The sequence below is a fragment of the Ovis aries genome, chromosome 21 (assembly GCF_016772045.2).
Source record: "Ovis aries strain OAR_USU_Benz2616 breed Rambouillet chromosome 21, ARS-UI_Ramb_v3.0, whole genome shotgun sequence".
Lineage (NCBI taxonomy): Eukaryota > Metazoa > Chordata > Mammalia > Artiodactyla > Bovidae > Ovis > Ovis aries.
The window spans coordinates 9,066,172-9,091,985 of record NC_056074.1 but is presented as its reverse complement, the minus strand read 5'-3'; the positions used below and the strand labels follow the sequence as shown (position 1 = coordinate 9,091,985).

The window sequence follows — 25,814 nt, the reverse complement described above, 5'->3', positions numbered from 1 at the left end:
GGTCCAGAGGAAAAGGAAACACATGTTTTGGAATTAGACAGCAGTGATGTTGCACAACTTTGTAAATATACTAAAAACCACTTATTGTACACTTTAAAAGGGTGAATTTTATGTTGTATGAATTGTCTCAATAAAGCTGCTGGAAAATTTAATAAGAACTTCAAAAATCCTAGTGTAAAAGTATCTGATGCACTTCTTAAAAAAACATGAAGTTCATCTTTTAAGACTGGCTTGAAATTCTGTAATTCATAATAAATAATGCCTATTGTTTAGTCGCTCAGCTGTGTCTGACTCTTTGCGACCCCATGGACTGTGGCACGCCAGGCTTCCCTGTCCTTCACCATCTCCCGGAGTTTGCTCAAATAATGCCTGCAGTTAACATTTTAAAATATTCAAATTCGTTAGATGTCGAAAAGAAAAAGAATGAAAGAAAGAAAGCTTAACTCACCCTCGTTTCACTTTTGTGAAATCAAATGCAACTTGTCTGTATGAAACTGCTTTTTCATTTAGATACCTACTATACCTCCTAATAAATGTAGACATGTCATATCCTGTAAGAAAAAAACACAAAAGGATTTCATAAAATATTAAAAACCCAATTAGCTTAGAAAACCAACTCATTTTATCCATTGGACACAATGTCTTGATATTACACCTTCAATTTAGTGATATGAATTAAGTGACATTAACATCTATAATAGTTTACATTTTTAAAGTTAGGTATGTCATATGTGGGTTAGAAAAATCTTCCCCCTTAGAATTTCACTAAAATAATAATTCTGCTTTATTCTGACCAACATTCCTTTTATTTACTGGGAATTGAAAAACTTGCTTTCTTAAACTACTTGATAACCCCATGACTCAAATTTAACATCCTGCAGAACCAAAATCCCTCTCCTCAAAATCATTAATCAATTTAATATTTTTCATACTTTCCCATTTTTAGTTGCATATGATTTAGAACAACTTATGGGTGCCAACCTTATAAGTAGCAGAGAAAATTACTGCATTGTACAATGAAATAAGTGGCAATACGCAAATTTAAGGCCTAAAAAAAAATAATTCTATGACAGTTTTCAATGAAACTTTCTAAGTGAATAGCTAAATCATTCTAAGTTTTTGCTTCAACACAATCATGAGATTTGAAGACTTCAGCACCATAAAATCTAATCAATATTATTAAAAACAAACAAACTAACAAACTTGTATTTTAGCTATTGCCTGGCTCAAAGAAGTCTACAAATTTTTGTTCTTTCCCTTGTGGCTCAGTTGGTAAAGAACCTGCCTGCAATGCCAGAGACCTGGATTCGATCCCTGGGTTGGGAAGATCTCCTGCAGAAGAGAAAGGCTACTCACTCCAGTATTCTGGCCTGGAGAATCCCATGGACTGTATAGTTCATGGGGTCGCAAAGAGTCGGACATGACTGAGCGACTTTCATTTTCACTGTAAAAGCAGATCCATTCTACTTTAGTTCATCTTCATCTAACAAATTTAATTTTAGTTGATGGTCTCTGCTACTTTAAAAAAATATACACCAAAACAAGTGCACACACACACACACAAAGTACAGTGACTGGATTTAACATAATCACCAATTCATTTATTCAGCAAATATTTCTTAGTAGCTACTACCTTGCTACTGGAGAAAAACCAGTGAAAGAAATCACTGCCCTCAGATATTCTCATAGCTATTAGTGTACTGTATAAGGTGTTACATACTCACATTTTTCAGCTCTTCAGTTAATACTGTTCCCTCTAATACACTCTATTAGATCCTCACTAAGGGGAGAAACATCTCTCATCCTTCAAGGCTCGGTCTCTAAAACTTTCCCTGAACTCTTTGTGTTCCCATATTCTTACTTCAAGTACAGCTATTAGAAGTACACAGTTATCTCATGCACTATAAGTTTAATTATAATATATACAACTAGCGTAACAGCCAGTATATACTGAATAAAATATACCAGACTCCACCCAACAAAATACATCAGCAATCAAAATTACAAAAACATCACTGAAATATAACTTTTATCATTTCAGTCTAACCTTTATAACATCTTTGAATATAAGCTTTAAATAAAAGGCCTAAAAACTGTTCTCTACATGAAAGGAATGAAAGCCTTAAAACCTTGTCACCAGAAGTGCTTAATTTCCATCTCAAGAAAGTAGAAAATCAGTAGTTAATGAGACACAAAAAACCCACTTGGAACATAAGCATATATTCTGCTCTAGAGTAGTGATTTGCATATTGTTTTCCAGACTCTTACAGTTCAAATGAACTAAATAAGGCTGAAAGCAGAAATAAAAAGATGAGGTAGTTTCATCCATGTTCCAGAAAACAAAACAGCTCCAGTTTCACCTGTTATATATACAGATAGCTTCTATTAAAGATTTTACTTGAAAAAGGGATTCCATGGCTTCATTTTTTTCCCTCTTAACTATTTAAGGCATGATATCTCTCATTAAAGTAAAATCAACCTTGTAACAGCTGGTTCTACGTACAGATTATTGATCTTCCAGAATCTCTGAAAGATTGAGTATTCAATTCTAATTAGTACTTTCAACTGCCAAAAGTAAAGAAGTATTGAACAGTTCATAAACATATACACAGCTAATCACTAAATTCTACTGATTTTCATCTCCACAGAAGCCACAATTCAGGTCCTCACTAACTCTCTACTAGATGATCAAAACAATGACCAGAGCAATCTCAAGGTCCTCAAGATGTTACTCACTCAGATACAACAAGCTAGAGTGGTTTTTTTTAATAATATACATTCCTTCTCTCCTCCTCCCTCAACTCAAAAACCTTCGATGGTTTCTCGCTGCATCATAAAATCCCAAACATATCAAAATCCTTTGTGCATGATTTTGGCCCCAAACAGCTTCCCAAGAGTTATCTGCCATTACATATTCTCCAACATCTCATCTCACATTCTATTCATATTCATTTGCCCTATAAAGAAACACCCATGCTCTTTACCATCCACATACATCTGTCTACCTTTGCTTAAGTCAACTCATGTCCTCATCCATCTTTCAAAGCACAGCACAAATATTACCTTTTCTAAAGATATTTCCCAGCTGAAACTTACTGCTGAGTACTCCTTTAGTATGGTCTCAGTATGTCCTTTATGAGGCTCTTCCTAGCGTTATTCTATAATGCTAACAGTCTAGCTCTGGCTAAGTGTAAGAGATCCCGTTAAGAGAGTACGTACATGGAGGGCTACAGTACTAGATTACAGCAATTTCAAGTTACTGAATTAAAGTAAAATAAATATCTGGTAAGTATTAATAAGTAATTCATCTGAGAAACATATTATACTTACCTTTGCTACTAAAATGTATGATATTCTCAACATTTCTTAGAATAAAGTATAAAATAATAACAACAATGAAGGCAGATACAGTAAGAGCTACATTCTACATTTATAGATATGTAAAGTTACATTCTAACTTTACATTTTTAAAGCTAGGTATGTCATATGTGGCTTAGAAAAATTTTCCCCTTAGAAGTTCACTAAATAATTCTGTTTTATTCGACCAACATTCCTTTTATTTACTGGGAATTTTAAAACTTGTCTTCTTATACTACTTGATAACCCCAAACTCAAATGTAACATCCTATGGAAACAAAATGCCACTCCTCAAATCATTAATCAATTTAATATTTTTCATACTTAACAGTCTTCAGTTGTGTATGATTTAGAACAACTAGAACAGAATATACGTAGAGTTTCCTATGTGCCAGGCATCATTCTAGACACCTTACACGCATAACTAGGTTACACCTCATGATAATCCTACAAGTGGGTGCTGATCATTACTCCTCATTTTACAGATGCAGAGAGGTAAAGCAACTTGCTCAAGTTTATGCAGTCGGTGTCAGAGATGGGATTCGATGCAGGCAGTCCACTTTCAGAACCCATGCTCTTAAACTGCTACTTTATACTGCTTCTCAAAGAGCTCGGGGTGGCGAGAAGTGAAGTCAATCCATCTTCTTATGAAAAGATAACTTTTTTCTTCTCTACAACCTTCACTAAAACATGAGGCTCCTCCACAGCATACGTTCAAAAGAACAGAGTTCAACTTTACAGTAATCCTCAAATGGGGTCACTCTTGATTTTTCTGTAATGAATAAGGTGTCTTTACCTTGCAATCCACTTTTATCCAAAAAATTGCTTAAGTTAAACAATGTGTTTCTTGAAGCCAAATACTGAATGAAACGCTGGGGGGAAAAAAGACAACAAATAATTATGTCAAACAGTACTGCCATCTAAGAAACTTTAACTTGAGAATTAGGGGGAAAGTGGTGGTTAACACATTAATCTTATCTAGCTTAAATTTATCATCTTCAGTCCTCCCAAAAACATAAAACATATTTTTCACTAGCATGCAGGAATTGATTGAAGTCTAATGCCACAGCTATGGTATTAAAGTTAAAAGGAAACAGGCACTTTTAACTAGAAGCGCTTTACTATAGCATATTATGGCTACAGCTAATCATACTCAGATGGTGCCTTTATTTTTAAAACAGGTATCTAGTGATCCAAATTTTTATTATTTCTTTTTAAAAACAGAATATTAGTAATCATATTGGAGTATAACAGAACAGACATCCTCTTACCCACAGTGCAGATTAACAATCATCACTTTAGTTCCCCTTACAGAATCCAATTACACACTATTAAAGACACATGCCTTCAATACCATTCCCTTTTCCTCCCTCTGCAAAGGCAATCACTTTTCTGAAGTAGGTTTTTACCATGAATGTTTTTTAAACTTTTACTACATATATAAGGATCTAAAAACAGTACATAATTTTGGTTTCTATTTTAAATTTACAGAAATTCTATACTGTACTCATTCTTTTCCAATGTGTTTTTCAATAACTTCTTCCCAAGAATTATCCATTTACTATATGTACATCTAGTTCACTCATTTTCAACAATGTCTGAGTATTTCAGCAAACTACTGCACCCATTATATATCCCTTTCTACACGAATATTTAAGTTCTCTCTAGTTTTACGAGTATTAACGATGTTTCACTGACGTCTTTGTACTGGTCTCCACCTGCAGGCATGCAAAGGTTTCTCATGATATATACTTAGGGTTGAACTGTTGGCTCAGCAGGTGTATAAAAATTCATCTTCTCAAAATACTGTCAAGCCCCTCTCCAAAATGCTTACCAGAGAACACTACCTTAATTTCCTTTCACACACAACCTCTAAAACAGCTCAAGAAACTCTTTTCAACTTTGTAGGACAAATTTTAAAAGGATTACTTTTGTAAATGTATGCAGAGGATTACTATCAATTTTATGTACATGATCACTTCTCTGACTCAATAGTGTTCATCAGAGATCACCACAAACTAACAAACCACGATTTTGAAAAACAATTTGAAAATCAAAGACTCCTGTTTCATCACTTATCCTAAAACAACTTGTTTCAAAATGCATTCGAATATCCTAAGACAACAACAACAAAAAAATCCTAAGACAATGTAACACTCTACGATTTTCCTAAGTTTTGATGCTTCTTTTTTGTGAGGGGCTGTCTTGTGCACTTGTAAGATGCTCAGCATGCCAGTAGCATCCCCTCCAGTTATGCCAATGTGCCTTGAGGGTGAAAATCACTTGCCTGCCTTGCCCTGTTTCAGAACAACTGTTCTAGAGAATCTCCATCCCCACAGCATAGTGAAACTCGATGCATACTCTCACAGACCAGTAACGCCTGCCAATGCAAAAACTTGAGGATTGTACAGACTAGCACACGAAAAAGAGCAGAAGGCCAAATTTCTCTCAGCTACTGAAGGGGAAGAGTTTATCTGAAAACCAACCACTACTGAAATGCTACCTTTCTCAGTCAGTCAGTTGTAAGGAATGACAGTCAACTTTCTATTTCTTTGCCTTCTAAAAAGGTTTTGCTTCTGGTATTATCACTGTTGGGGTTTCCCAGGTGGCTCAGTGATAAAGAACTCGCCTGCCAATGCAGGAGACCCAAGAGATGTGGGTTCAATCCCTGGGTCAGAAAGATCTTTGGAGCAGGAAATGGCAACCTACTCTAGTATTCTCTCCTGGAAAATTCCATGGATAGAGGAGATTGGCAAGGCTACAAGTCCATGGGGTCACAAAGTTGCACAAGACTGAGCACTGGGCAAATCATTACCTTATTCACCTCTGAAGGTCACCACTGAATGTGTCTCTTTAAACTAGCATTGCAGTTGGTTGTATTTGTGGCTTTTTCTTCCTAAAGAATAAACTACATAGTTTATTCTTTAAGGTAAAAAATATATACAAGCCTGAAATTCTTCTGAATAGATGATCATGATCTTGGGTAAACACATTCCTAATAAAAATAGAAACTATTATTCTAGTTAAGAAGAAAATGTTTTAGGTTACACTGAAGCTAGCATATTCAACTTTTTCTACTGACTCTGTATACTGCCCAATGATTAGAAAGCAACTGAGTAACATGTCCTAAAAATGGGTCACACGTGTTACCCAAGTAATCATACTTCAGGTAGCACTCCTGAAAATAATTTTTAAAACTTAAAAGCTACACATATAATCAAAAAAGTCCCTCCTCATCTCAGTGGGAACTCTCTCCTAGCAATCAGTGATCTGCATTTTTCTAAGGCACATACCAAGGCCCTAGATTTATCTAATTCCATTCAAACTTTCTTTAAACACAGTTTTAAATACTCCTTTTGACACAATTTTACAAGTAAGCATACTAGGCTGAGAAAATCAAGAACTCAAAAATTAGCTACTGGGCTATCATGGAAAACAAGAAGATTCTCTCCACACATTAAATTGCAAAGGTTTACCCACTCCAGTGTTGTTGCCTGGAGAATCCCAGGGACGGCGGAGCCTGGTGGGCTGCCGTCTATGGGGTCGCAGAGTCGGACACGACTGAAGCGACTCAGCAGCTGCAACAGCCGCAGCAGCATGCATCTTATTCATTGCCCTTTCCGGGTAACAAAGACTTTAGACACAACTCTGCTGAAGAAGGTGTTCTTCTATCAGTCCCTCTCAGCAAAATGCCATCTTAGTCCTTAATATCACAGCCTTGAACTAGGCAAAGGGCTTCTACAGACAACTATATGAAATCAGACAGAAATCTGACTGGGCTGTAATGAAAAACTAAGTGAATAGAGACAAACATATAACCTATACACAAAGGCCTGCAAAAACCAGAGCTGCTTATAGAACCCATCTCCGGGCATTAATCTTTGCTTCCTGATCCCATTACTGAAAGTCCCCTGTGCTCTGACCCACTTTCTGCTTTCTGATTTAAAAGGCAGAAAAAAAAGTGTAGGGGCTACAATTCTATTTCTGCAGGAGCACCTTGCCCTTTTGACCTATATTATTCAGTTGCTATAGGCATTTCTGAGGTGTCAGTAGGAGAAGCAACCTGAACCAGTCAACACCCCCAGGACACTTGTTAACCAAAAATACTGCTTACCTCATTTCCATACACCATCAAATGATGAGTTGTAATGAGAGATTTGAAGACCACCACCCAACTACTGTTAGTAGTTCTTTCAAATAAACTGTCTGCTAACTGCGGGATGTTCACATTCATCTCATTCGTGCACTGAATTAAGTCTGCAATTAAAAAAAAAAGATTAATTTACTCTGCTTTACTTTTAATGGCAGGTCTGCATACTAACAGAGTACAGGTTTAACAAGAGTGGAACAAAAATGGATAGTTTGGAAAAGTTGTTAAAAAATCCTCTTGAGAACAACTAAGACAGAACTTCTACCTGAGAAGTAAACAGGGCATTGATTAACATCACATAATTAATCAATAATACCAGAAAGTAAATCAAACTTCCTTCACCCTGAAGTACATTTTATTTATCTCAAAAGGAACTGTTTCAAGGCCTTGAGTAACTCTCAGTTCTCTTACTTCTCATAAAAATTTAGAATTACAATATTAATAATATTCATCCCTACACTTTAGTCATACATATAGAAACAGATGCAAGCTGAAGGTTGAACACCTTTATTAAAATCCTCCCTAGAATGCTGTGCTTGTACTAATAGAGCAGATATGTGGTCTGTGAGTGGACAGGACTCTCAGTTTATATAAAACAATTCTAATTCTTTTCTCCCTTCAGTTCTGAGTTAGCTCAGTTTTCACTTGATAGCAACTAGCTAATATTGACAAAACTGAAAATGGGCTAATAGTTTCTCAGTGCAATGAATTTCCAAAGAACTGATTCAGGAACTCTACTCAATTATTACTCTGAAAACAAGTAAAACAATGTAAGTTCTAACTTTATATTTTAAAATATAAATAACTGGAAAACATTACCATAAAATAGTCTAATCTTAGTTAATTAGTCTAAAGTTAATATACCTCTCAGAATTTCACCTCATATCTGCTTCACAGATATTACTGGCATATTCAATGAAGAAAATACAAAATATGATCCAATTTAGACATGTAATGAAGATGATCAAGAAATGAGTTGTTTTAAAAGTATCCATAAAACAATGTATAACTACCTCAGTTGTAAGTACCATTAAAGGGGAAATAGGAAAATAGAGACTCATTAAAAGTTTGTCCACTTTTCACCTTTAGTACTTAATATTCAATATGAACTCAAGTGATCTAATTTGGCTGTGATTGCTAAAAAGAAACAATGCAACTATGACCATTTATCTGCTTATAAATCTTTCAAAAATGTTTGTTTAATAGGGCCAATTTCTGTACAAAGTAACATTTGATAAGCAAATGCATTTTAGATAAGCAGTTACCCTGGCCAACAATGCCTGAAGAACAAAGCACAAAACAGTCAAAGAGAATGCCCACCGAACACAAGGCTTTCACAATTGAGACTACTTGCAACAAAAATTAAATAGTTCATTTACTTGGCTCAGCTTCTGATATTTTACTTCTGCTATTTTAAATTTGATCTCTGCCTTTCTGAATAGTACTTTATATCTGCCCTAAGGCACTGAATATACTGTACTTGCCTTACTCCAAAGATAATCTTTCTCTCTCAAAATATAATTTACTGGGAGCAAGGCCTATCTATGTTCTGCTCATTTTGAACCCTTTAAAACGTCAAGCACAGTGATCAAGCTTTGATTTTAATTATATGAAGTTATATTCCTAACTTCCTGTTTTCCCATGTTTACATATCTATTTTTCTTTTTCCTTCCAGAAACTATCTTTATAAGTTATTCATTTCTTTTAACAGTTATTTCTCACAATGATGTCAATAATCATTTTACTCCTCAGAATCTTACTTTCCAAAACTGAACCTGTCACAAAATTTGTTGTCACAATACTTGCCCAAGGGCACTCCTACATGTGTGTACGTGTTCACACACCCACATTTGTGTAAACACTCCCTAGAGCCCATCAAGAACCAAGTCTCTTAAACGTCTAGATATCCCACCTTCTCCTCTCCACCCCACTATCACTGACAAAGCCAGAGTGAAGATCCTGTTTCCCTAACTAGACATCAACCAGTCCTGGGAGTATTTAGAACCAAGTTAGGGGGAGGAATTATCATGCCCTCTGAAGGGCTTTACTGGCACATGAGGACAAAGATGAGGGAGACTGTCACGCAATGCACAATGGACACTCCACAATTAAATGCACAACGGACACTCAGCAATTAAAAGCTGCCCCGCCCTGCTCAGTGGGAAAGACTCCGCCTGCAGGAGACAAGGGTTCAACCCCTATCAGGAAAACACCCCCACACAGGGCCACAAGGCTCTGTGCGCCACATCTACTGGGCCTGTGCTCTAGAGCCCAGAGCGCAACCACCACCCCTAGAGCCCGCGCTCCACACCAAGAGAAGCCGCCGAGGTGAGAAGCTCATGCGCCTCAACCAGAGAGCAGCCCCCACGTCAACAAAGACCTAGCACCGCCAAAAATAAACAAACATTAAAAAAAGAAAAAAAGCCGCTCCACCCAAAACCGTCCCCCCTAAGGAAATGCTGGACTAACTGGCCTCTTCACTTCTAATGAGATCTCATTTGAGGTCTCACCCACCCCCACATGCCCAAATAAAAACTGGCCATGACACTGACTAACCTCAATGATCTCCCAACTACACACAGGATTAGCATACATTCCATCTTTGTCAATATCCTCCCTGTTGAACCTTAACTTCCAAGACAGGCTTCCCTGGTGGCTCAGATGGTAAAAAATCTGCCTGCAATGTAGGTGGCCTGGGTTTAATCCTTGGGTCCTGCAGAACCCCTGGAGAATGGAACGGCTACCCACTCCATTATTCTTGCCTGGAGAATCCAATGGACAGAGGAGTCTGGAGGGCTATAGTCCACAGGGTCACAAAGAGTCGGACACGACTGACTCTCTCTCTCACACACACACATACACACTGCTGCTTCACACCCAAATTCTTCCATTCTTGCTCATTCCTCAAAACGAATAATGTATTTTCCTTTGTGAAATTCTCCTCTCTACAGACTAAGGTACCCACCACACAGACACTAAAGTTGGTACACAATTCTACACTTTTATTATTTACTTCCCCATCACTCTCATCTAGAATCAGAGATTTTAAAAGGAATCTGCAAATACTTTTGTTGGTAATTTTCCATATTCTTAATCAGGGAGATAAGCAAATCGCTGGATTAGTCAGAGACAGCCTGATTCTAAATGAAGCCAGAAGTGTAGGTTTCAGCTTCAATGAGCATGTTACGCATTAGACTATGCATACTGTATCTACGGTATACTCCCTTTGTGATCGCTCTCCTCATCACTTTGCTTCAGTTACACTAAGGCCTCCTTTGCAACGCCTCCCACGAGCCAAGCACTCTTAACCTCAGGTGTTCAGTATTTTGTTCCTTCTGCCTAGAATATTCTTCTCCCAGATATCCACACTTCTCTTACTCCCTGAGTTTATTCCTATAGATCTTTGCTCAAATGTCACCTATTAGATGAACATCTCTAAATATTTATAAAAAGTAACAAAGCCTTAAGGCAATCCTCTACTTCCAAACCCTCACTACACCCTCTTATTCTGCTTTATTTCTCCCCAAAGCACTTATCACCTAACTCATTTTAACTTGTTTAACGTCTTTCTCTCCCAATTAAAGTATAAGTTCCATGTAGGGAGGGCTCTATTATGTTCTCTGCTGGATTTCCTAAGAATAGTGCAATGCATACAATGGTCACTCACACTTTTTGAATAAATAACATTTACTTGAGTATGCACTTGAGTAGCCCTAACAAGACCATTCAAAATGTATTTTTTACACAAATTACACCAACGATCTACAACTCTTTGCACAACCTGCAATCCTCAAAGGTTAAAAGGTCTGTTGTACCTGAGCCCATCACATGTGAAAATTCTCAACTTCAAAGTTGAAGGAGATCCAACAAGTAATGGTTTATTGTAATGTATGAAAACTATATTTCATAGCATTTAGAAATGACCACATAAAAATGGAAGGAAAATTCCAGAAGCTAAAATGTAACACTTCATATATAACAAGAAAAATAGGGTAAGAGTTCATGCATAAATTCAGAGTAGACCAAATGCAAAAACCAAAGATATACAAACGCTTCTGGGAAAAAATATACTGCACGGTTACACAAACTCTGCAGAACACACTTGCCCGTAGTACTTTAACTCAACCAGTCATTTTCTCCAGGGGTAATTTTTCCTCTGAACAATGTTTCTACTATAGTAGTAACTTGAAAATGCTTCTAAGCTTAAGCCCCAACAACTCAGGAAGGAAAATGTTTTCCACACCTCTAATCAACCAAAAGCCAATTGTTTCAAACAAATATCAAGCATATCATGGAAACCTTGATAGCTACTGCTTTTCTCATTCTCAAATCAGATTTCATTTCTTAAAAAGCACAAACCTGAAAGTAAACTTCCTTTACCATCAAAAGGCTTCTAAAGTAGAAACTCATATTTTCATTTAGCCGTTTACCTTGAGAATATAAAAAATGTAAAACCTTCTTTAATATTACATTAATAACAAATCCTAAACTCTACACGCAAAAAAAATAACTATATGGCATATAGGTTCTCTGCTTTAAGTATAGGTGAGAATTCATGAGGATTTCTAGTATTTAAGGGTAGAGGAAAACAGGCCTACTATGGAAATGAAGAGCATTTTTCCACACAGAGACAGCAGAAGGAACCAATCTAAACTTTTAAAACAAAATGCTCACTTTTATTATTTAATATGCCTCTCCAACAAACAAGGTCTGGGGTAGATAAAATAAATGTTTACTGCATTAACACAGGTAAGGTACTGACCCCTAGGTAAGGTCACAGGAGCTCACTAGATACCAGACTTAGTAACAGAATTAAATTTTTTGTAAAAGATAAGGATGCTTGGAAACATATACAAAGCAAATACCCAACTAGCCAATTTAATGCAGGTTCTAAATTTCTAGCTAATTTAAAAATAATAAGAAAAGGGAATTCCCTGGTGGTCCAGTGGCTAAGACTCTGAGCTCCCAGTGCAGGGGGCCCAGTTCGATCCCTGGTCAGGGAGCTAGATCCCACATGCTACAACTAAGACCCAGAGCAGCCAAATAAATAAATAAAAATTTAAAAAAAAAAAAAAAGAAGAAGAAAAGCAGTAGAATGCAAATATATATATATATTTGTATTCATTAGGAAATGTTCAGCGAAGTACAAAAATTAAGAAATAGCCAGTTACCAGATAGCCACAGATCTGTACTGACTTGTCGAAGGGTAGATTTTCACAAGTCAGGCAACCCAGTCAGTGACATGCACCATTAGCAGAATGTAAAAGCCTCAAGTTCTCATCTAAACAGGCACTCACTAGGCTATATCAAAACTACACTGATACCCAAAGTAGATTTTCTAATAAAAGAGCTTGCCTAAAGCTAGTCTTTAAAAAAAGCAAAATGCATCACAATCATTCAGCCACATATTACTGTCTCTTTCAAAAGGGTCATTTCGAAAGACAATCCTTTTGCAACTGCCTTCAGAAATTATTTTAGTAGCATAAGACTGATCTCTTCAATCATCTAGAAAACTGGAGACACACTCAATTTGGAAGGCAAATTAAGTGGTTCATCAAATGTTGCTTCGGTGATCAGATCTTTGAAACTTTTCCTGGGTAGGAGTACAAATAAAAACAATATTCACCAAGAAACAGCAATGAGAGAATAAAGGAAAGCTTCTGAACTTTTGCTGTAAGGTATCAGCACAGTTTTTTTTCACTTAGGAAAAGTCTGAAAGTATTCAGAAAACATGCAAGTTGAAATCAGACCTCAGCCAAAAGATGTCTGGGAAACAGAATGAACCATCTTACATCGTTCAATTTTTTGTATAAAGGGTCACAAAATATGGTCCAAATTAAGATGTAGCTGTTACAATTTTCTTTAAAGTTTCTGGGATCCTCTGTGAGAAATGTGTTAGACTTTCACATAATTCCATTAGAATTAATTCAAAAATACAACCTTTACAGACTGATTTATACCCTAAGAAACAAATCTAACCAATATTTTAACTGGATTTAAAATTAAAACTAGGGAAAGACTCACATAATATAGAATACTCAGTACAAGTAATAAGGATTGCTGCTGCTGCTGCTAAGTCGCTTCAGTCGTGTCCGACTCTGTGTGATCCCACTGACGGAAGCCCACCAGGCTCCCCTATTCCTCGGATTCTCCAGGCAAGAACAATGGAGTGGGTTGCCATCTCCTTCTCCAATGCATGAAAGTGAAAAGTGAAAGTGAAGTCACTCAGGACTCTCTGCGACTCCACAGACTGTAGCCTACCCGGCTCCTCCATCCATGGGATTTTCTAGGCAAGAGTACTGGAATGAGGTGCCATTGCCTTCTCTGAATAAGCACTGAGTTAACTTGAAAGAGGAGAGAAAGAAGCATTCAAAGCACTAAAAAGAAATGACAATGATATCCAAAAAGTTTTGATAAGAGTACTCTGAAGCTAAGGTATCTAAGTCACAATGTGAGTGGACACGTTCAATAAGGGAGGAATAGCTCATTAAATGACAGCAGTCTGGTAGTGAAATATTATGAGGCCAACAAATACACAGAAAAGAAAAAAAGCTGAGTGGGGAAAATGCTTACAGTAGATTATACCAAAACCATGTTAAAGAATAATGTAGAGTAACAGTAAGATCTCAGATATACTCTACTTTCTGATGTATAGCATATTTGCCCAAATATGGGATGATGCAAAAAGAACTGAATACTTTCATAATTACTCAGCAATTTAGTTACATGTAGAACAGCTAGTTAAAATCAGTATGTAAAGGAACTATATCACTATTATTTCCATAATTTCACAAATTTCAGTAAGGACTTCTCACATCACACAGCAAACAAGTACTGTAACTAATTCCAAACCCTTTAGAGCATATCGTGATCACTGGCAAAAGACAGCATTGATTTCTTCCTTTATTTCCTCAAGGATGAGGAAGAGGTGGGATAAGCACAAAAGCTGCAAGTGTAACAGCTGGAAATCTGGTAGCCCCTGTTGCAGAGGTAGACCAATACTTTGAATACAAGTTCAGTCTTACACCATTGTAGGTGAGTCTTCAGGAAACTCCAGAACCAACAAAGAAAGTAAGGCAAACTCCCATCTTACTGAAAAAAAAAAAAACCAAGTTGCAGCTGCAGGGAAAAATCAACCTGCTGGCACAACTAGGTACGCTATTTCTGTCAGTGTGTTTTCTGCAAAAATGAATGGAGTAAGGATTCACACTGTTGAAAACTAAGATTCATTCTGGTGAAAACTAAAATGTAAAGATAACTTGATAGCTTGATAATTATATATCTGTACATCACCGACTCAGTGGACATGGGTTTGGGTAACCTCCGGGAGTTGGTGACGGATAGGGAGGCCTGGTGTGCTGTGGTTCATGAGGTCGCAAAGAGTCGCACGACTGAGCAGCTGAACAGAACTGACAGCTATATTAAGAGCACGATAGTTATATTTAATCCGGTTATTGAGTAGTAAGTTTTTCTTTCAACTTTTTTTTTTATAAATCACATAAGAGGTTTTGCCTCCCTTAAAAACTATTCAACAGAAAAGCTGCTACAAATCCTCACAAATTCTCGCATCATCTAGCTCTCAATTTTAAACAAAATATTTGAAGAAGATAACCTGAAAACACCTTCATGAGTGCAATTTCAGGTGCTTATAGAAACCACCAAAAGAAATCAACTTTTTTAGCAAGAGGAATAAGAAACGTAACAAGATTTAGGAAGTGTTGAGCATCTTTCAGTTCAGTTCCATTCAGTTCAGTCGCTCAGCTGTGTCCGACTCTTTGCGACCCCATGAATTGCAGCACGCCAGGCCTCCCTGTCCATCACCAACTCCCGGAGTTCACTCAGACTCGTGTCCATCGAGTCCGTGATGCCATCCAGCCATCTCATCCTCTGCCCCCTTCTCCTCCTGCCCCCAATTCCTCCCAGCATCAGGGTCTTTTCCAATGAGTCAACTCTTCGCATGAGGTGGCCAAAGTACTGGAGTTTCAGCTTTAGCATCATTCCTTCCAAAGAAATCCCAGGGCTGATCTTCTTTAGAATGGACTGGTTGGATCTCCTTGCAGTACAAGGGACTCTCAAGAGTCTTCTCTAACACCACAGTTCAAAAGCATCAATTCTTCGGCGCTCAGCTTTCTTCACAGTCCAACTCTCACATCCACACATGACCACTGGAAAAAACCATAGCCTTGACTAGATGGACCTGTGTTGGCAAAGTAATGTCTCTGTTTTTGAATATGCTATCTAGGTGGGTCATAACTTTCCTTCCAAGGAGTGAGCATCTTTTAATTTCATGGCTGCAGTCACCATCTGCAGTGATTTTGGAGCCCCCAAAAAAATAAAGTCCGACACTGTTTCCCCATCTATTTCCTATGAAGTAATGGGACCAGATGCCATCTTAATTTTCTGAATGTTGAGCTTTAAGCCAACTTTTTCACTCTCCTCTTTCACTTTCATCAAGAGGCTTTTGAGTTCCTCTTCACTTTCTGCCATAAGGGTGGTGTCATATGCATATCTGAGGTTCTTGATATTTCTCCCGGCAACCTTGATTCCAGCTTGTGCTTCTTCCAGCCCAGCGTTTCTCATGATGTACTCTGCATAGAAGTTAAATAAGCAGGGTGACAATATACAGCCTTGATGTACTCCTTTTCCTGTTTGGAACCAGTCTGTTGTTCCATGTCCAGTTCTGACTGTTGCTTCCTGACCTGCATACAGATTTCTCAAGAGGCAGGTCAGGTGGTCTGGTATTCCCATCTCTTTCAGAATTTTCCACAGTTTATTGTGATCCACACAGTCAAAGGCTTTGCCATAGTTAATAAAGCAGAAATAGATGTTTTTCTGGAACTCCCTTGCTTTTTCGATGATTCAGCGGATGTTGGCAATTTGATCTTTGGTTCCCCTGCCTTTCTAAAACCAGCTTGAACATCTGGAATTTCACAGTTCACGTATCGCTGAAGCCTGGCTTGGAGAATTTTGAGCATTACTTTACTAGCATCTTTAGAACGCTTTAAAAGAACAGAAGAAAATTCAAGTCATGAAAGCATTATATAGAAAAACATAACACTCAGAATTCAAAGCTACTATCTTCTTTTTCAAATGAAATAGTCGTTTTACCCTTATGAAAATGCTTCAGCCTACTATGTAAAGCATTTGTAACATGAAGTCTGAAAACCATGGTGTTGTGGTGTACTCTGCATTCCTACCACTAGATGGCAGACTGTACAGAGAAACAACAGGACTCTGGTAAGAACAGACACTTGGGGCTTTCCAGGTGGCACAATCGTCCTCAATAACCCACCTGCCAATGCAGGAGATGCAAGAGATATGTATGGGTTTGATCCCTGGGTCGGGAAGATCCCCTGAAGGAGAAAATGGCAACCCAGTCCAGTATCCTTGTCTGGAAAACTCCATGGACAAAGGAGCCTGGTGGGCTACGACACAGACCGGGTCGCAAAGAGCTGAACACAAGTGGGTGAGTGAGCACGCACACACACACACAAGAATAGTCATGGGTCCAAGCTTAGCTATAAACAAACACCTTAATTTTTAGACTGTTTAGGATTTCTGGCGGTTTCCAAACCTAGATAACTTTAGTCCCAACTCAGATTCCAAATAAGATCTCAGAGGTGAGGAGAATCGCATCTTGGTAAGCACTATCTCAGAGGTACTATTACCATGTCTAATTTTCCACACAATGTAAAATAACAATAAGAAGTTACTTAATAGAATAAAAACACATCACTTAATATAAGAATAAAAATTTTTATTTAAGTTGAATAGGAAAACAAAACAAAAGCATTACAGTGTTCCAACATAAAAAAAATTACATGTCCATGGTATAAGCACAAGGTGTTCTCCTTCCCTTCCTTGAAGATCAGAAACCTCCTTGAAGTTTCAGAATTACAATACCACCTATAGAAAAGAAAACAATGTGTTATTAAGTATGTACAAAGCAATTTAAGAGTAAATGCCAAAATTACAAACTTTTTTTTTTACTACATTCTAACAACTTAATAACAGTTCATCAATCCAGTTAAGCAGACATACCACGGCTCTCAAAACCATCACACACTGGATCAGAAACACACAAAACCTGATTTCCTAAGCAAAATAAAAGGTCAGCTAACAACATATTACAAGTTCTGTACTTACCTCTACCAATGCTGTAAATCAGAACAGTCCAGGGCTGCAGAAAATATGGAAAGAATTCTTTCATTCCACCGAGACCAGGTAAAAGGAACCAAAGCTTAAGAGACTCTGTGAATGCACATTAGAGCTCACTAAAGGAGAAAACAAATTACATGGAGAAGTTCAAATAACTGGGACTAAGTCTGGAGCAAAGCACGTAACAAGCAGGGGGTGAGCAAGCGTCCTCGTTTTCCTGGAGCAGTCCTGGTTGACACCTGCTGTCCCAGTGTTCCATTCAGACCGCATATACTTTCACTCTCAACACTGCCCCAGTTTGGAATATAAATTACATGTCACCCTAGTTATAAGTGACCTAATAAAAGTCTACATGCAGCTACGGAATTAACACACTATTGTCATCTGCTCCCAGTGTACTTGCATTTTTCGTTCTCTGAGGGCTGAATTCTGGTTCTTCCCTAGCCTTCCTACACAAACATGCTTCCACTCTATTTTGTCCTCTCATCCCCAACAAAAACCTGTACGTAAATGATTCTCAGATTTCTTCTCTGGGAAACTGTAAATACTAGAAATTTTCACCTCTATGTCCAAAAATATCTTACGTTTGAAAAACAGAAACACAATCTCAACTGTTATAAGACTGTCCCACCATTTTTAAGTGATCAAGATTCATTCTTAGATTTGTTAAATTCAGTAATCTTTTTTTGCTTTTATTGTTCACATGTGTGGCATGCTATTTTGTACATGTGTTGATATGATGGGATAAATACTTGTAGATTTATAGGTGAAACAAAAGTCCGTTTCTACACTCTAAGATCCAGAGCGGAGGAGAGACAAGGAGGCAAAAAGTCTCCACAGCTAGATTAATGTTACTCAGTAACAGCCAAGCCTACGTCTAGAAAGTAGGAATCCAAAAGAATTTTAATGGCTTCTCTTAAGAATTTAAATCTGTCTAGACAGAGAGAATAATAAATTGTAGTTAGCCTCTGTGCCAGAATCTACCTCATCCAGAAAACACAAGTTTCATGTCTCCAATGCAATTAGAACAACAGAATCTTTATATTCCATCTTCCCACAACTTTGCAAACCTCAGTATGAACAGAAATCCTATTTCTATAATACTCATTGCATGGGGTCACAAAGAGTTGGACACGGCTGAACAGCAACAACACTTACTGCATACTATGCCAAATATTTAAGAAATACACAATAGCGGACAAAGTTTCTGCCACTATATACTAGTGAGAGAAACAATCAATAAACGAACAAAAGCACGTCAAATGGTGAAAAGTGCAATAGATTTCTTAGCCCTTAAAAAGAATGGGCCAAGTGTTAGGGGGAGGCGGTTATTTATACATGATAATCAGGAGCCTTGGATAAAGACCACTGAAAATGACAGTAACAATGACAATGTGTCCCAGGGGCTTGGAGGCCTACAGAACTGACTGCCATGTTCAGTTACCATCATCCACGTGATACCGAAGCACGGAGGCGTTCCATCACCTGTCTGCTCCACCCTTGCCAAACCTAAGTCTTCATGAACAGCAACCTTGTGGATCCTGCAAAAGCCTCTAGCATTACCCAGATAGCTCAGTAAGAGATAGTGGGAATCTCATTTATTCACACACTTCAAAATTAAAGCAGAGTGGTATGCTCCCCTTCAGTGAGTCAAAGCGGCACCAGTCATCTACTACAGTTCATGAAGCAGGCACCCTTCTTAGAATAAAAGCCACTGCTGAAAAATGTTTTTTCTAACTGATATAAACAGTAATGACAGATACAACAAAATAGTAACCACCAAATAACAGCCCATCTACATGCCTTTAAGTTTTGAAATACTGCTCTGTAAGTGAAAAATGTTTGGAAATAATACATTATTAATAAATCACGCTAAACTAAGGCCAAAGTAGTTTTCCTAGTGATTACTAGGAGCATTTCAGCCAAAAGATCTCCATTTTCACACATTTCATAACCATACAGCTGTTTTTATAAAATTCACTATAAACTCATGTTTGCCCATTTCGCAGCATTAAAAAAAAAGAATCTGAAAAGTTCATGACAAACGAATTTCATACAAAGCATAATATATTCTGAGATTAAAATCTACTTTATAAAACTGCTAAAATTGAAGATATTATTCTTTCAAGTTAAAAATCCCATGTAAACTATGCTTCAGTAATACTAAAGAATAAAAATACCCCACCAGTTTAAATATGTTTGTTGATCTGAAAACACTTTTCAGAACTATGCAAGAGAATAGGGAAGTTATTCGAAAATACAGTTATCTGAATCACTCGATGTTTAAAAATCATTAACCTAAGTATATTAAAGCAAAAATCAGTGTTTTGAAGATTAGTTCTATTAAAAATTGACATAATCATAACTTATTCTGCACACTGAACAGTTAATCGTGGATTTATTTCCCCGAAATATAGACTTTAAGTTATTTCTCAGTATAAGACATTTTGATAAACTGATCTCTGCTACTATAGAATTTGGAAACAACGAATTTAACACAACATATATTGTACATAGCAATTACAGTGGGTTTTTATTTAGTTCTGCTTTTATGTACCAACTTCAATAACACTAATAGTAAAAGAGTAAGAATAAAAAGTTTGTTCTTTCATGCAAGTATCTATATTTAGGTACAGATAATATCACAAATAGTTTTCAATACTCACATTCTGTCTCTGAATGGGTATCTGAGGAACTCCTCAAATTTGCAAGAACATATCTTTCACTTGATTTGTTAAGATGATATAAATCTTAAAATGGTCCAGACAAGTAGCAGGAAAATTTAACCCCCTTTCTCCCTTCCTTTCACAATGCCAACCCTGCACCAATTTCTCTTTTGCTATAGTAACAAGGGCTCCCCAAATAGCCTTCTACCCAACTGAAACGGTACTACTGTGAAGACTGCTACTTTTAGAGCATAATCCTTGCCTAAATTTGACAAATACCAGAGAACATTAGCTTTGTCTTTCACTGCTATACTGGCTACCTTCCAGAAGGATTGATTGGCAGGTGGGGAGAAGGGGGTGTCCGGTTTTTGGTTCTTTTTATTCCTTTGAAGTTTGTTTCTCCCTATTAACAGTCCTTCTCTGATGCACACTTATTTGACAGTCTGTCCTAAGATATCTTATCCTATTTGTTTCCAATCTGCTTTGAACAGTAATGATGAAGATGCTAATTCCACCAATCACTAAAATTCTGCTCTATACTGTCCCTCCAACACTTCCATGCTTGGTCAAATCCATTTCCATGTGCTAGGACTATACTATAACAGGATGAAGTGACATCAGAGTAACTAGAGGCTCTAGAACCAAACCTAGATTCACTATTCTACACCTTTATAACTTCAAGGCATGTTAATTTCTCACCCAGTTTCAAGTTCTCTATTTTAAAAATAGGGATGCTGCTGCTGCTAAGTCGCTTTAGTCGTGTCTGACTCTGTGCGACCCCATAGACGGCAGCCCACCAGGCTCCCCTGTCCCTGGGATTCTCCAGGCAAGAACACTGGAGTGGGTTGCCATCTCCTTCTCCAATGCATGAAAGTGAAAAGTCAAAGTGAAGTCACTCAGTCGCGTCCGACTTTTCACGACCCCATGGACTGCAGCCCACCAGGATCCTCCATCCATGGGATTTTTCAGGCAAGAGTACTGGAGTGGGATGCCATTGCCTTCTCCGAAAAATAGGGATAGCAGTCATCAATTTTCACAAGAATATACTGTAATACAATATATTCAAAGTACTTTACAACTTTAAAGCACCATGAAATATCAGATATCACTTATTTTATTTAGTATCATATTTTATTAGTCAACTTTAGTAGACTATTCTTCCATCACTTTTCCAATACAGTACTATGAACCACCCCAAACACAAAAGGTGTCTTACAAAACCTTCAGAAAATTTATAAAGCCCAACCTCTTCATACTGAGAAATGTTAACCAGATACTTGCACTCAATCTTAAGTGACAAAAATCTTTACATGTGGGGATTTCTTCATATTGGGTTTGCCAAGAAGTTCTTTCACATTCTCAGTCTTTTAATTCTGTATTACTGGAGCCTTTGACAAGGCAAAGAGCTTCCCCTGGTGGCTCAGACAGTAAAGAATCTGCCTGCAATGCAGGAGACCTAGGTTCAATCCTTGGGTCTGGAATATCCGGAGAAAGGAATGGCTACTCACTCCAGTATTCTTGCCTGGAGAATTCCATGGACAGAGGAGCCTGGTATGCTACAGTCCACGGGGTGGCAGAGTCCAACATGACAGAACTACTAACACTTTGACAAGGGATGCTGTTCTCTCCATTGAAGAGATTTCAATACCTTAAAGTTAACACAAGCCAACCTTAAGTTAACACAAACCAGTAGCTCATTATTTAAAAAAGTAATCTTTCCACTAGAGGACAGATGAAGACATATACGTATTTTCTCTGCATTCTCTTTCTGTTCATTCTACATGGTTCAAGTCTTGTCATCGCCTACTATAATTATTCTAAAATTCACACATTTCTCTTTAGCCCTCACAAACCTAATTTCTAGGACAGACAGTAACCAATTCTTATCTGGTGTGTATATGCTGCGCATTGGCATCTTCATTTTCATTCTGACTGCAATAAACTGAAGTTGACAGGGTATACCGAAGGAATCATAATATTCAACCCAAGTTCACAAGAAACAGGTTTCAAGAATTTTGGTATTCCCATCTCAAAATGCCTTAAATACTACAAGCCTTAATTTATATGCAAGGTTAAAAAGCCAAGAAGGTTTCAGCCCCAGAAATGTAATCATTACTAATTCTAAGTAATAGGAGAGCAGGTAAACTATGTTTATAAAGGGCCTCAAAAGCTACACCACCTTCTTGGTTGGTCACTGGCTAAGTTAGGAAAACCTAACTGATGAGGAAAATGAAAGAAAAAGCATTTTTAGGTTAAGTCTACAAGCACAAAGATAAGAAACAGCTTAAGCTTCCCTTAAAAATGTTTCCACCTCCTGATAGGAAGAAGTGGTTTTCTTTCTGCAATCAGTCAAGGAGCGGCTCAGCCTCCTGAGCTGCTTTATAAATACCTTTCTAACTTAGCTGCCAGTTGCAACTCTATAATTAATTTCTTTTTCTATAACTAACTTTTAAGTCAGTACTTATCCTTCTTGTTTACTGCCACTCAGCTATGTTTATGCAGTGTTTCTGGGATGTGCTACTGAAGTCACCTGAAAATAATGCCTTTGTCCACTCTAGGTCACCAATTCGAAACAACCTTTTGCAAGAATATGAAAAACAGAAATAAAGGAGGATTTATCCTATACTAAGTCTAAAATCTCATACTAAACTAACACCTAACACTAATTCCAAACCTGCTAACTAGTATACAACTATATAGTTCTGTGAAGAAAAGTTGTAATAGTTAATGTTGAGAAAAGAAAAATAAAAAAAGGAAATACTGCCTGTTAAACCTTAACTTCTCAGTGATTATGAAAAAGCTGGTTTTGCTTCTAAAAACAAATGTACAGATTGGGAATAAGGATAATGTGATTGTATCTCCCAGATTTGAAAACAGAAGACAATGTTTTTCATCTAAAGAACAAGCCAGATCTTCAAAAGATCAAATGCAGCTATCCTGTAACCCTCTTGGATATTCAGTTCTTAAAAACAAATTCATGTAGAGCAATTCATTCAATTTTGTATTTATCTTCACAGTGGCCTTATAAGTCAAAACTAGACCAACTTCTCAGTATCTCACCTGAAACAAAGCTAGAAGCTACAATTAGTGAGATGTTTTGTTTTCTACTCTCCTGATAAAAATGGTACACACTTCCAAAATCTTGCCCCTCCCTTTTCAAAACTGCTATGTGAAGACAGGCCGGCTGCACTTAAAAAGGTTGTTGTTCAGTCACCCAGTCATATCCAACTCTTTGTGACCCCATGGACCACAGCACAATAAATATCACAAGTTTCCTAATATAATTTAGATTGTATACAACTAAGGATTATTCTAAATGATACCAGTAAGTTGCTTAAAGTCACAAAAGGTAAAAATATTGCCAAAAATAAAGACAGCTCATGCTGTATTTGAAAAGTTAGCTCAAGACCAACTATACATACATGTACCTGCAAATAAAAGCAAACTTTGTGGGGTTTTTTGGCTGATCCCTGACCAGGGATTGAACCTGGGTCCTCAGCAATTAGAGTGCAGAGTCCTAACTTCACAGCCAGGAAACTCCCCGACCTTCTCTTAGCGGTGATCCCAAGTACACAGATGGTTGCAGACCGAAAAAGAGGAAGCAGCTACAGTCACAAAAGTGGACGCAGCGTTGGCCTATCACAAGTTCCAGGAGGCAGCCTCCATCCACAATGTACATTCATAGCACACACACACTTCAAAAACAGTCTCTCCATCAAACAAAGAATCTTTGAAACAAAAGCAATGCTTAGATTTCTATAGTTCTATGAAATCAAAATAAGGGATAACAATAAGGTTTAAGGCATTAATTCACAAATTCATCACTTAACCGAATAATTTTAAATTACTCTGCAAATGAACACATGGTGATAGATTAGTGATGCATCATTATAAACCATCAACTGATCTCCCATTATACCCAACAGCAGCAAGATGAATAGCCAGTGTAGACCATTTAGTCTATAGTTAAGGGACCACACCATTACCCCTTTCCAGATATCAAGTACATAACCCTAGCATGAACACTATTAATTTTTATCAAGTGAACCAACTCACTAAAGACCAAGATCATATCTGAATATCTGCAATAAAGATGAATTCTGTCCAACAACTTCACATTTAAAACACAAAAAAACTGATGACTAGATAGTTCATTCACCAGCCCAGCATAGTAAGTTCATTATCTTCATCAAAGATTTATTAAATATTACTAAGATACTACTCGGAGAAGGCAATGGCAACCCACTCGTGTTCTTGCCTGGAGAATCCCGGGGACGGCAGAGCCTGGTGGGCTGCCATCTCTGGGGTCACACAGAGTCGGACACGACTGAAGCGACTTAGCAGCAGCAGCAGCAAGCTATTATAGACCAGGCAAATATTCTGGGTATTGGGGATACCAAGATGAACAAAGCAAGAATTCCTGTTTTCAGAAAAAATAAACAGGCACAAGATGCTATGAAAATTCAAAATAAAAAGAAGACGAAAACCAGAAAAAAGAAAAATGCCTCTGCAGATAGACAGAGGAGCAATTTGATTACAATTGCTACTTGCACCCAAAGGGAACAAACAGGAAAGGATGAAACATCTTGTGGTCAACCTGACTGAAAATTCCAAAAAGCAGGCATTTGAAACACGGGTGGGAAGGCTTATAGGAAGTCTTTTATTATCAAGTATTTTAACATTTTACAAAGGTCACATATTTTTAATAAAAGAAAATTCACATTTTTCTTGGCCATTTTCACCTAAAACAAAGTCACAGAAAACAAAGCTATGCCCCCACTCCCAATGACAGTAAAATATGCAAGTTAAAATTGTTTTTCAAATAAAGATAATATATATCAGTAGGTGAGATACTGTAATGGAGAATGAAACAAAGCTCATAGCGAAACTCCTTAATTGTAGTTCCCAAAGCACCAAGCCAAGAACAAAAAAGCTAAAGGGGCCCAAATACAGCATCACAGAGTAGCAGAGCAGGGAGGTAATTTAGAAATCAGTAATTTCATGAGAAAGGTATGTTCCTAAGGTCATATGGAGCTGAGGCCAAGACAACACATTCCAGTTCAGGGCTTGTTCCTTCTAAAAGTTTAAGAAGTTGCTGTTTCCAAATATAATCTTACATACTTACAGAAATTATATTTTTCAAGGAAAGGCTTTCTCCTTAACTATTGCTCATTCCCTATAACTTCTCTGTGAGCTATAGATTCCCCGGATTGCCTCACTTCCACTGCCATTTAAATGTTAATTTTATTCTCTATTTCCTTCCATTACAGTAATGTTTCTCATGATGTATCTGTACAGTAGAGCTAATAAGACTACCTACTCAACGGGCTTTTTTTTAAGTCAACTGTGTTAATGCATGTCAACTGCTTAAGAAAGGATTCTTTAAATCTGAGCTATTATTTCCATCATGCAGGCTATATCCTAAAAAATAAATGATCTGATCAGATTTTGTGTAATAATGAAACTGAAAACGTTCCAGTTTA

At 37.3% G+C, this 25,814-nt stretch overlaps 1 protein-coding gene across 33 annotated transcripts in view; it reads right to left on the bottom strand.

Annotated features, from left to right (window-relative positions):
• The window catches only part of PICALM (phosphatidylinositol binding clathrin assembly protein), a 259,498-nt gene that overhangs the window by 56,550 nt on the left and 177,134 nt on the right, over nucleotides 1–25,814 (bottom strand). For 32 of the 33 annotated variants that reach the window (XM_060403877.1, XM_060403875.1, XM_060403879.1 and 29 more), the window contains 3 exons: nucleotides 7,472–7,614; nucleotides 4,154–4,229; nucleotides 449–551 (listed from right to left, as the gene is read on the bottom strand). The exons of the other annotated variant lie outside the window; for it this stretch is intronic. In XM_060403877.1, the coding sequence (XP_060259860.1) occupies nucleotides 449–551; nucleotides 4,154–4,229; nucleotides 7,472–7,591 (299 nt within the window). In that variant the 5' untranslated portion in view covers nucleotides 7,592–7,614. The remainder of the gene's footprint in view (nucleotides 1–448; nucleotides 552–4,153; nucleotides 4,230–7,471; nucleotides 7,615–25,814) is intronic. 33 annotated transcript variants of the gene reach the window in all.